The following is a 13,340-nucleotide window of genomic DNA, read 5'->3' on the forward strand; positions in this document are numbered from 1 at the left end:
CCATATCGCACCCAAACAAATTTCCTTGGGGGGATCTTATCTTTTCCTTTCAGGATTTCAGTTTTCCCATCTGTACAATGGTTTTAAGCTTTTCTAGAAAATTTGTAGATCAATACACACATTTTTTTAGTTTATGTGCATTTTGGCTTTTCTCTATTCGCGTGAAAAATTAAAGTTAGTAGTGATTCCCTGACCCTCTCCCCAGTGCTCCCCACCAACAGCTGCTAAAGTAAAGAATCCTTCCACCACCATAGACAATTTACTCTTTATTGATTAAAAATGAAGGAAACATGCAGCAAAATACAAAGTCAAAAAAGGGGGGGAGTCAAATATTTTACATCTTCCATAATCTAGCATACATCATAAGGAGAAACCTCCATTTATTGATACACCATTATTCTATCTTCCAGATTATTAAATAGTATCAGCTGGCTCTAGAATTTGGTTCAACACTTAAGCAAAAAACCCAAATAAATCCATTAGTCATTTAGAAAGACCATACATTTCACAAATAGCATTGGCACATGTTACCTGCTAAGTTAGTCCCTGCCCCAGGGACCAGGGAATCCTGGGGACCCAGGGACACAGGTGCACCCCGAACCACCACTCCTGGAAAGGAGCGAGGGTGCTCAATAGGTCACGTGCTGTCCCACCTGGGAAGTTTCTGTTCACTTATTTTCTCAGCATCACTGCACAAGTCAGCAAAGGGAGTCCACCATTCATCATGCAGAAGAAATAACACTGTCCTGGGGCTTGGTGTCTGACTCCTAATTCCCAGCAGGGCAAAAAATGAACTAAAAAGAAAGAGAAAGCCCAAGCCCATTTCTATCGTCATGCTTGTCCCACTGCAGTTCAAACGTAATAGACAGCTGGAGAAACTCAACAGGAGGATGGGCTGCTGCTTCCTCCCAGCCTGGGCTACAGACCACCTCCACACAGAACGCTAGAATAGAGTGATGCCAACACCCCTTGGACTCAGAAATAAGTAGATCATGATGGGCTTGTTTGAAACCAAAAAGACTCTAAGGTAAGCTATTAGTCTTGTGCCAAAGGGGACACTGTCTCTTTTTCATACCTTATTCCTACCTCCTTGTCCACATTCCCCCCCAACCCCCCTCCAAAAAAAAAAAAAAGCTAAATATTTTTTCAGCAAGCTGATCAATCTTTTCTCTCTCCAGGTTCAGCAGGCTCCCTCCTTTTACCAATCCTGCTGGGACCATGGACTTTGGTGTCTGTGCCTCTAATCTACTTTGTTCCCAATCCCCACTCCCTCTCTTCCTCCCCAACATCTATCCCTTTCCCAACATGCCTTTGCATCCAGGGCAGGTGAAGACAGCCCATGACTAAAACTACAAGCTCAGAATGAAACAAAAACTGTGACAAGTCAGTTGTGGGCAAAGCTTTCAGAGATGCTCCAAGAGAAAATTAGATAAAGCAATCTTGTTATTCACAGACCAACAACACTGGAAAGGGCTCGAATGATTCTCTAGGAGGGAACTCTCCCTTTTCCATGGGGCCAAAACCCATCTTTGTGTGTTGTCTTAAGGCCAGATTGAGTATCCCTTTCATACACAAAATTTGTTAGGGCTATTTGCAGTTAGACAAAGGCAGTATCCCTTTCATACACAAAATGTTAGGGCTACCTACAATTAGACAAAGGCTGACTGTGAAACAGTAGGAAAAAAAAATCAACCCCACTGATTATTCACATATTGCATTATGAGTGCTCTTTTTTAAACCTAAAGAATAATTTATATTATTTCTGTAGAAAATCAAATGAACAGTGTCTACTCATAAATCCTAAAAGTCACGGCACGTGTGGTTTCACTTTCCGTCTTGGGTCAGGTTCAGCACACAGAAGTGTGGACCCCCTCCAAAGGGTCAGTGCAGGAGAGGGGGCAGAAGGCAGACCTCCCGGCCCAGTGTGAGTCTCCTTTATTGCTGCAGAAATCTCAGCCTTGCATTTCCTCATGACTTGGAGGCCAGGCAAATTGATTTCCAAGGGAGGATCAAGGAGCAGTTTCTTCTTCAATTTAATTTTTTAAGATTTGAAAATAAATACTTCCAAAATGATATGAGTTACGATTTCTCCTGTTCAAAAACCACTGCTGGGAAAATTCACTTTTACAAGCCACTTTTACACTTTTACTTGATGTTTTCTCTAAAAACAGTCCAAAGTTCCACTTTGAAGGATCCGATGGCTGAAGTTCGACTCCAGTCAGATGTTTTGCACCAGCTGAAGTTAAGGCTAGCAACCCTTTCTGGAGGGAGTAATGAAGAGGGGTGCCTGAGAGCAGCTTCAGCAAAACGCTTAGAAACATCATGAACAAAACAAGAACACAGTTTAGGCTGCCTCCAGCTGAGGCTGTGCTTTTTCCTAACAAAGGTTCCTAGAATTCACATCAGATACCAAAAAAAAAAAAAAAAAAAAAAATCACTAAATTAAATTCTCTGGGCTCCAGCTGAATAATCAACTTTTAATTGCTACTTCAGTGGTAAAGAGCTATCCCAAGATGCCCACAGCCTCTCAGGTGTGGGAGAACAGGCAGAATGAGGAAGCCCAATATAGCTGCTACTTTCCACCCAGCGCCATCATTGGAGTAAGGCAAGATGAGCTGACAGATCTCCCTCCTGGGCCTTGAGGCACATGGGCCACTTCTCAGATGGAGGAAGAGAGGGAACGTGCAGTAAGTTTACTAACGGAACTCTTTGAAGGGATGCTGTCCACTGGTGATCCAACTTTTCTTTCCGTGTGGGGAAAAGGGGGAATGATGGCAGGAAGAACATAAAGAAAGACCTCTAAAGCTGCTAGCTGGGAGGTTTGTTGCTGGGTTCTTTGGCAGTAGTGGGTTTAGGCCAACAGAAGCAACAGAGATACACACGTGTGGAATCTCCTCAGGCTGCCTTTTCCAGGGCTGTGGTTTAGCTGATGCTGAGTTGGGCAAATCCTATTAGTTTACCGTCATCAGGAATATCTGAGCCTTCGACACCAGATGCCTAGGAACCAAACAGAATGAGAAACTGGCTATTGATAAATAAAATTGCAGGCAGCAATTAAAACTGGTATGGGGACTATGGGAAGGAAGGCAGTAAGGGGCAGGTCCCTGGGACACAAACAGGAAGCAGATGAAGGTGTCTCCAGAAAAGGTAGGGACTAGGTACACAGCTGCAGTCGGAATGGGTAACAATCTCTCTTGAGACTAGTCAAGGGCCTGGGATAGGAGGTTTCCTGGGAGAGAGAGAGGAAGGGAGGCCACTCAAAGGCAGACGTCAACCCAGGGTCTTGGGAAGGCTAAATGAACACAATTCACCATATTTTAACATTCTCATCACTCAGGGAATATAGAATCTGGTATGTAGAGGCTGCTGGTGTGTAAAAAGTAAGATGGTTAATAAGGAGGAAGGGATGAATACCAGTTTGAAAGTGACAGATCGATTTGACTGAGGTTCTTCCACAATTTTCTGCAAATTAGCTGCCACTGTAATCAAACAAACAGAGAAAGTAATGAGAAGCTAAGTAAATCCACTTTCAATCCTATTTTAAAAACTTAAATGATCTTCTATGTCAATCAAAATGGAAGCAGAAAGATAAATCACTCCCCAAACGAAAGTTATCTTTTAAACTCAACTCCAAGTAGCACAAAGAAAATTTGAATCGCTGTCAAATTAACTTTCTTTAAGATGCTTTTTTTTTTGGTTTTGTTTTGTTTTTTGAGGAAGATTAGCCCTGAGCTAACATCTGCCGCCAATCCTCCTCTTTTTGCTGAGGGAGACTGGCCCTGAGCTAACATCGGTGCCCATCTTCCTCTACTTTATATGTCGGATGCCTGCCACAGCATGGCTTGATGAGCGGTGCCATGTCTGCACCTGGGATCTGAACTGGCGAAACCCGGGCCGCCGAAGCGGAACGTGTGAACTTAACCACTGTACCACCGGGCCAGCCCCTAAGATGCTGTATTAACTTAGGAAAGACACTCAGTTGAAAGAGGTATGATTTGCCTATTCATGGACCAGAAAGCCCAAGACTGGGAGTCAGAAAACTACGGCCTGCGGCCTGCTTCTATTCTGCCTGTGAGCTAAGAATGGTTTAAAAACGACACAGACTTACATGGCTCACAAAGCCTGCACTATTTACTATCTGGCCCTTTACAGAAAGACTTTGCTGACTTGCCCTAGACAATGGTGTTTTCCTTTAGTGATATGTGCCTGTGGCCTGACGAGGCCTTTTCTTACTTCTGCTTTTTTCTAGGACTAAATGTCTAATGGTTTTTGCTTCCCCCTTAGCTCCACAAGGGTATAGTTCATCCTCCAAAAGGGATTAGATATGGCCAAGCTTACTTTAACCTGTGACTTCTGTTGTCACTTCTACCAGAGTCTCCCAGAGACCTGGGTGTGCTTTCACTTACTATCATCAGGGGTTGCAAAGCAAACTCAGAAGTGAAATTTCCTTTTTCGGAAGGAACTGTCCCCAGTACCTGTCCCCAATATTTCAGCAAAACCAAGAACCATTGGACCTGCTCAGTGGAATCAAAGTCTGGTTTTCTGGGTCCTAAGTACATGGACAGAGACACAGGGACACAAGGGCAGAGCACAAAGTAGTTACCTATTACTAAATCTCTTCCGTCGACCAGGCCAGCAGAAATGAGTTCCTGAGACACACCCTCTGCTGTATCTGCAAAGACAAAGACAAAGTACTCTGTTTCTTAGATGTGCACGTGACTGGTAACTCTCCGAGCAGGTGCCGGCACTGCCACACCCAAGCTAGTTGCTAACTCACTAACAGTATAATTTAGATGGGCCCTTGTCAGAAGAGCACCTGACAGTGACGCTTCAGAGGAAACTCCTATTCCAAGTGTAACCCTGTACCCAAGCCCTGTGACCTCTGAGACATGATGAGCATGCAACATCTCCAGGGCTAATAAAGCAGAATGACTTTTTTCTCAATTAAATCTTGAGAGAACAAATTGAAATCTCTTCTCCTTTGGGATTACACTACATGTTTTTTGCTAAAATCATTTTCTTTTCATTCTAGTGGGCTTTTCTTCATGTCTAATTATTCCAGGTGGTACAATCTGAGCAGTGGGTACAACTAGAAACTAAAGATGAGGACAGAAAATCCTCAATCAACCTCAGCTCGCACTGACTCAGTAGTGCTGCTCCCCAAGGACTGAACACTGTGCCTGTCAGAGGAACAGGAGGAGCCCTGGGTAAAAGGTGTGCACACACTTGTGCGGATGACCAGCAATTTGAGTTAGTTCTTTAAAATGTGACTCTGCCTGGCTTTTAAAAAGTAAAACAGATAGACCTCTGTACATCTGCATCTGCTCTCTTTGATACTTAGTTGCTGATGTTATTGAGACAGCAGGAAGAGGTAAGCATGGCACACAGAACAGAGATCTGCTGGCTGCTGGCCACTTCCTAAATCTGAACCCTGAGTAACAAAGGCGAGAGAGAAAACAAGTCTTGTCCCTGGGAGAAGTTCATGGCCAGAAACTATGTATGACAGAGCTCAGCTTCAGCCTGGGGAGAGAAGCAACTAGAAGCCTTGTTTCTTCTGGAGTCACTGAGGACAACCATGTTCGGTGATAAGGGCAAGAACTCGGCACTCTGACGGATCTGGGTTTGAATTTCAGCTACACCTCTTCCCGGCTGTGTGAATTGCAGTAAATCACGTCACCTCCCTCTAAGCCCTGATTACATCACCTATACAATGTGGATCATAATCTTTCCTCAGAAGGCTGTTTTGAGAATTTAATGAGACAATGTTTAGTACAAGGCCTGGCCTATAGTAAGCAGTAAATTAGAGCTATATTCATTACTGTTTGTATTATACTAGGTTTTCTAAATGAGGTGAGTAGTAAATAAATAGCATTTTTATTTTATTCATATGCCCCCCCAAACCTTTTAAACCAGAAACATTTTTATCATTCTTTAAAAGTAAAATATATCTAAAGGACAAACTCTTCATGGCACATTTCATTAAATAACAAATCAGAAGTTATTTTGTTTTCAATGTTTTTGATGCCTTACCTCTCCCAGGAGTAAATTCAAATCGAATATCATTTAGTTCTTTTTTTGAATTCCTATGAAAGAAAACAGAACGTGTAAAATAATTTCTGAATTTATGAATACAGACTCTGCCCACATATACTAGGAAAGCTATGCCTCAAGAAAGACTGCTCTACTCCGACAGATCACATGATTTGTCCTAATGAGCTCACACTGCAGCCCTCAGAGCAAACACCTCAGAGTGATCATCTAATTGTTCTACAACCCTTTTAACTTAAGTTCTCCATTGAGCAATATAAAGATCTCATGCTTTTGAGGTGATTCTTATATGCCTACTCCCATCCTTATTACCACTAAGGTGATGAATAAAACCCAGAGGGAATCTGTACAAGCCTAGGGAGGGTGATTAAAATGATACAGGATGCCCTCTTCACCCTTATCCCCGCTCCCACCTCCACGCCCCGTAGGCCTAGGAGAGCACCTAGGAGAACACTGGTGATGAGTGTCGGCAGTCTCAGAGAATGAAATACATCATAATCCCCTAAATTCTACAGGAGTTCAGAGGATGAGGATGAAGAAAGAATACATAGATTGGGATAATGAGGAAAACTTCAGAAGTAGTTTTTAGATAGGACTTAATAGATAGGTAGGATTTGGGCAGGCAGAGAAGATGGGGAAAGAAATTGGGTCCATACTGGCAGCAGAGTTAATATATGACTCCAGAGATTCAAACATGTGACCACTGAGGGACAGTTACAGCAATCACTCACCACACCATGTACTGAGATTACCAGGCTCCCTGCAGGTCTGGTTGAAGGTGGAGAAATTAGAACATTATGTCTAAAGGGAGACATGCCTGATGACTGAGGACCCAAATCCATTTTACCTAAACAATGCAGAGGGCTTAGGTCTATTTGACAAATGCTTGAGGATGTTACTGAAATTGTGCTTAAAATACATCTACCACCTCCAACATAACCTGCCCCAAAGTGATTTTTCCCTCACATTGCTTTCTCTCTGCACTGGTATACACAGACTAACATTTCTGCATGTATACTACCTGAAATTTGTTTTTAGCTATGTTAAATACATAAAACAAATCAACTTCCCACCTAGCTTTGATTATCAAGTGAGGCATTTCATTTTCTTTTTTCTTGGTATTCTTCCACAATAGCTAAGAGTGCTATACATAGTCTACTTAATATATAATTATTCAATCTATTCTTTCTGAAAACTGAATAATTAAGATAGAATGTTCAGTGTCACTTTAGTGATTTAACTGGCATGCCAAGCACAAACATCTTCAGATACAACAATATGCTAAACTGGATTAAATGTGCCTATCATCTCTTCTAGACATTTAACTTCAAAGTCCTCTTCAGTGAGAATAAGTATCCAGCTTCCTCTTCTACAAACAAGTCTAGAACATAGTCCATTAAAAAATTACCCTCTCAAAAAGCTAACTACATCACTTAGAAGTATCTTCCCCACCTTCCTGGAGCACATGCCAAACAGAATTCTTACACTATTAACTGCTATAAGATTTCAAAACAAATTTTTAAAAAGAGACAAGTAGTATTCCTCATGTACAATTAAAATAGGATGAGAGTACTAAGACATTCTATTAATTCAGAACTATCTGAGATGAGACTAGGTATACTGAGCAGGCTTCTGGAAAGGAAAGGTAGCCAAACCTGCTGTTTTCACACTTATGGCATGATTTAATTGCTCCTAGTGGTAAAATCAAAACATTCTCAAAACAGCTCTTACTGCCTCTATCTCTAATTATAGTCACACTGAGAAAAAGACTAGGAATTCACATGTGGAAGGAGGAATGAGTCAAGGGTAATTCAGTGGAACTCTTTAAAAATGTTAGTAATAATTAAAGAAGGCCTGAACTATCTCAGGTGATGCCTTTAACATTTATTGTTTTTCAAATGCACTTATGAATAGAAAGAGACCTAATTAGAGCAATACAACAGCCCTAGCTATTCTGACAAGAAAGCTCTTGAATCCTAATCCAACTACCTGCAAAGGAAGAGAGTTAAAATAAACCTACTACCACCTGTCGTACTTCCTGTGAGCAACTTGTTAGGGCCTCTCTATATGAACCATCAATTTAGAACACCTGCTGTAAAACAGAGACGGATCAAAAATATACTTAGAGGTTTTTCCTTTCATCTTTTAAGAACAAGGCCTTTATTTGATCTACCACAATTAGAAAGTGCTCCATTCTTGGGTTAGTTGATCTCAGAGTCCACAATACTTATATGGTCACAATTATAAGACTAATCTTCAGATAAGCCAACTAGTGGCCCTCCCCTAAAAACTCTTCCTCAATTAAAGACTACACTCCTAACCTAAACTAGCTATCTTGCAAACGCATAAATTTGTCACTACTAATGGAAAAACAACTAAGAGAATGTGTGTATCAGTTGCAGGACCTACTAACATCCAGGTCCTCACACTGTTGCTATTATTTCTGAGGGAAATACACCTGCAAGCAAATAGCACTTGATGCTGGGAAGACACACAATCTTATCCAGTTACTGTCAGGCACAGACTATTAGAAAAATGAGTAACTTTCAAAGAGAAAAGAGCATATGCAGAGTATTCAGAAAACAAAAAAAGGTCTATTTACCTTAATCTTAGTACTAGACTGATTGGGATCTTGGTTTCTTGTGAACCTGCTCCTGAAGACAGAGCCTAAAAAGCATTGAAAGTTATAAAGTCAGTGCCTGGACTATTAAGCACGGATGTGATTAACGGTCATCTGCAGAGGACTGTGCACTTGGCCTCAATTCTCTTCATCTCCAGGTGAGGTCAGCCTAGTCCCTAGGACATTCCCTGCTGTGGGAGGACATGCATTCCAAGGCAGCAACAAGAGCTGAATGTCAGCTTGAGTCAAACACAATTAGAAAGATGATTCTCAAACCTACATGAAATTCCAAACAAAGCCACATTTAAATTTTGTATTTTTGAGATCCCTGCTCCTTTCTACAGGGGTGAAAAGCATGAAGCTAGATTTTTCCTTTTAAAAAATAAGCCAGTGTACTATATAAGACAACACACAAGGTAAGGTCTAAACTGGCTGCCCCTTAGGAGTCCACCCAACCAGAGGGTCCAGGTCTTTTAATGGCTAAACTAATCCTCTCAAAACTGTATAGCTATCCCTTGCTCACTGAAGGATATATATTCTATTTAAGTTGTTTAGAAAATGAATTCAATCTTTTCATCAGTTTTCAGAAGACAACTGTATCTTTTTCCATATGATGGGCAGAAATGGAATGCTGGGGCTTTAAATAAAGTCAGTGCCATGAATAATGGGAAGGGCTCAGAGCAGTGTTCTCCAAAGGCAGAACACAAGATGAACCACCGGGGTGCAAAAGAAAAAAATCAGAACTCCCAGTTTTATTTCTTTCCATCTAAAATGTTAGGAAAAAAAAGAAACCACTAATATTTAATAAATAGAGTCTGAAAGCCCTATCTTACCCTCATGGAGCATAAGGCCACATGTTGCTTACAGCATTTGAGTTTCCTGAAGGAGGAGTGGGAGCTACATAGCATGAGGGGTTCACAGTGGGGCCCTCATTCCCTCAGCTGCTTTCGGTATACTATAATTTTTTTTTTCTGCTTTATCTCCACAAATCCCCCTGGTACACAGCTGCATATCTTAGTTGCAGGTCTCTCTAGTTGTGGCATGTGGGACGCTGACTCAATGTGGCCTGACGAGTGGTGCCCTGTTCGTGCCCAGGATCCAAACTGGCAAAACCCTAGGCCGCCACAGCGGAGTGCGCGAACTTAACCACTGAGGCCCGCCCCAGTGTACTATGATTTAATGAAGTTTGTGCATGCCTCAGTAAGTGGATTTATAGATTACATTACTTAATTTCAACAAAATCAACCCTTACAAAATCTGACAACTACCTTAAGAGTAATACAGGAAAACTGGATTGGAGATAGTAAATAACATAAGCATAAATGAACAAAAAGAAACAGAAGAGCTGACAATTCCAGTCTCAGGATGAATTCCATCAGCTGCATTATGAAGCTAAACATAATAATGATCAAAGCTGACAAGAAATCAGCCCCCCCAAATTTTGATGTTTGGAATGTTTCCATCATCAACTTATTTTGTTGCTTAAAAACCTATGTGGTTCTTGTAAAACTCGTATCTGCACACATTTAAAACAGTGAAAACAGAATTTCTAACTTGTTTCAAAATCTACCACTCATCAACCATATTACATTATGTTGCGTTCACCACTTCTCTTTCTTCATCTATCCAGAAGGCTGACAATTAAAGCATATCCGTGCTTTACCTGAGCTGTTTTTGCTGGCTCTGCAGGGGGTGGGAGGGAAACTTGAGTTGGTTGTGCAGGCATCTGCCCAGCTGGCTGAGGTAGATGAGCGGAAATCTGTTCTGGAACTTGGAGCAAAGTACCCACGGGATCAGTTGCTGGAAAGAGCTGCAACAAAAACAAACATACAGTGTTGCTTAAGTTGAGTGGAAGCAAATCTACTGACAGGCAAGCAGAGTCTCATGTGTGTGAGATATTTTCAGAGGAGTTTTTGTGTAGTGTCCTGGCATATCTCTACATCTGTGAACACATCTATTCCAAATGGAAGGCAAATATTTCCAGGCATTTTTGTTTTTAACAGCATTTTGAGGTGTAATTTATATCATGCTTAATTCACTTAAGTGTGCAATTCAATGACTTTTAGAAAAATTATACTTGTGCAAACATCACCACAATCTAGTTTTAGAACATTTCCATCCACTCAGAAAGTTCTCTCATGCCCACTTACAGTTAATTCCTGCTCCACTCCCAGCTCTAGGCAAACAGTGATCTACTTTCTGTCTCTATCAATTTGTCTTTTCTGGACATTTCATATAAACAAAATCATAGGATTCACATTCTTCTGTGTCTGGCTTCTTTCACTTAGCATTGTTTTGAGGTTTAGCCATGTTGTAGCATACATTGGTAGTTCACTTTTCTTTTCAGAATGGCAGTTCATTGAATCATATTTATTCTTAACTACATCTATTCTATCCTCTTTATACATCTATTCTATCCTCTTTACCTAGCAAAAAAGCACCTCCAAAATACAGATTCAAGTACATAATACAAAATTATGGAAGCTACATTTTTCCATGGCTGGGGACCTTCCACTACTTATAAAGACAAGCAACCATTAATTCCTTAATGTATCTGAAACGCTTTTCAAAATGGGTATGAAGCTTTATAACTAACATAGACATTATATATATTATCTTGCATGTTTGAAATAGTTCAAATTTTAATTATGTAGCTTGGAGAAAAAAGACATGTTGAGTACAAAATCAAGTTAAATATATTCAAAATTATAAGTTAGTGAAAAAAATCAATGCAAAGGCTAAAATTCAGAATTAAAAGAAAAAAAATTTCAAGGGCAATAAGAGGTCTAATAGCTGATTATTACATAAGTAAAATCAAGGAAACACAAAGCAAAATTTTATGTTCATTAAGCTTCTAATAGAGAAAAATCAGAAGTTACTCACTGGTTCTGGATTTTGATAGGAAAATAGAACTAAGATGAGTTTTGAAAATGTTAATATAATTATTAGCACTATTTCAAAAGAGTAGTTAGCTTCCAAATTGCACGCACATATATGTTTACCTATAATAAAGACAGAAAGCTTATACAAAACAAAGTAATGAGAGGATGTGGACAAATTGGAACCTTGTGCATTGCAGGTGGGAATGTAAAATAGTGCAGCCACTATGGAAAACAGTATGATGGTTCCTCAAAAAATTAAAAATAGAATTACCATATGATCCAGCAATTCCCTTCTGGGTGTAGACCCAAAAGAATCAAAATCAGGAACTCAGATATTCATGCACCCATGTTCATAGCATTATTCAAAACAGCCAAAAGGTGGAAGCAACCCAAGTGTCCATCAACAGATGAACAGATAAACAAATGTAGTGTGTGTCTGTGTGTGTATATATATATATATATATACACACACACACACATACACACGCACACATATATATACACAAACACACAATAGAATATTGTTCAGGCTTAAAAAGAAAGGAAAATTTGATACACACTGCAATATAGATGAACCTTGAGGACATTATGCTAAGTGAAAATAATCCAGTCACAAAAGGACAAATACTGCATGATCCCAGTTATACGGGTGGTACCTAGAGTACCACCTGCCTCAAATTCAGAGACAGAAAGTAGACGGTGCTTGCTAGAGGCTGGACGGAAGAGACAATGGGGAGGCATTGTTTAACGGGTAGGGAGTTTTAGTTTTCCAGGATGAAAAGAACTCTGGAGATGGATGGTGGTGATGGTTGCACAACGGAGTAAATATACTTAATGCCACTGAAGTGTGTACACTTAAAAATGGTTAAGATGGGGGCCAGCCCATGGCATACTGGTTGAGTTCAGTGTGCTCCGCTTTGGTGGCTGGGGTTCACTGGTTCAGATCCTGGGCGTGGACCTATACAACTTGTCAGCCACGCTGAGGTGGCGACCTCCATATAAAGTGGAGGAAGACTGGCAAGGATATTAGATCAGGACTAATCTTCCTCAGGGAAAAAAAAAAAAGGTAAGATGATAAATTTTAAAAAACAATAAAAAAGTCATGAGCATGAGAATATGAGTATGAGCAGGTGAGAGTTCTTGTGGTGATGCTATTTAGGCAAAGGAACAAGACAACCAAAAAGAAAGACTCTGGATAATCTGTAAAATCCCCTCACTTAATTTCGGAGAAACTAAGAATAGTCAGGATAGGCTAAGTTAGAGAGTAACAAATAATCTTAAATTCTCAGTAGATTAAAAGAACAAAAATTGGGGCCAGCCCGGTGGCACAGCGGTTAACTTCGCACGTTCCACTTCTCAGCGGCCTGGGGTTTGCCGGTTTGGATCCTGGGTGGGGACATGGCACCGCTTGGCAAAAGCCATGCTGTGGTAGGCATCCCACGTATAAAGCAGAGGAAGATTGGCATGGATGTCAGCTCGGGGCCAGTCTTCCTCAGCAAAAAGAGGAGGATTGGCAGTAGTTAGCTCAGGGCTAATCTTCCTCGAAAAAAAAAAAAAAAAACAACAAAAATTTCTTGCACACATTTCATGTCTATCTCTGGCCAGCAGAGGCTAAGCTCATATCATCCTCACTCAGAGATGCAGGGCATGGTGGCATGGGCAAGGGAACCCAGGAGATCACAGAGTGGCTCTTCCTTGTGGTCATATTTCCTTGGCCAAAGTAATTGCCATGGCCATGCATAACTTCAAAGGGCAGGGAAACGCAATTCTATCATGCACCAAGAAGAGGA

The 13,340-nt window shown here is 40.8% G+C and overlaps 1 protein-coding gene across 2 annotated transcripts in view; it reads right to left on the bottom strand.

Moving 5' to 3' along the window:
- Positions 1 to 253: 253 nt before the first annotated feature.
- The window catches only part of OXSR1 (oxidative stress responsive kinase 1), a 90,225-nt gene continuing 77,138 nt past the window's right edge, over positions 254 to 13,340 (bottom strand). The window contains exons 13-19 of one of the 2 annotated variants that reach the window (XM_046669384.1): positions 10,332 to 10,478; positions 8,651 to 8,715; positions 6,031 to 6,083; positions 4,604 to 4,672; positions 3,415 to 3,479; positions 2,883 to 2,997; positions 254 to 2,390 (exon numbers count right to left, since the gene is read on the bottom strand). In XM_046669384.1, the coding sequence (XP_046525340.1) occupies positions 2,923 to 2,997; positions 3,415 to 3,479; positions 4,604 to 4,672; positions 6,031 to 6,083; positions 8,651 to 8,715; positions 10,332 to 10,478 (474 nt within the window). In that variant the 3' untranslated portion in view covers positions 254 to 2,390; positions 2,883 to 2,922. Of the gene's footprint in view, positions 2,998 to 3,414; positions 3,480 to 4,603; positions 4,673 to 6,030; positions 6,084 to 8,650; positions 8,716 to 10,331; positions 10,479 to 13,340 lie in introns of both variants that reach the window. The other variant, XM_046669375.1, reaches the window with a different exon arrangement.

Source organism: Equus quagga, chromosome 1 (genome assembly GCF_021613505.1).
Source record: "Equus quagga isolate Etosha38 chromosome 1, UCLA_HA_Equagga_1.0, whole genome shotgun sequence".
In the NCBI taxonomy this organism is placed as follows: domain Eukaryota; kingdom Metazoa; phylum Chordata; class Mammalia; order Perissodactyla; family Equidae; genus Equus; species Equus quagga.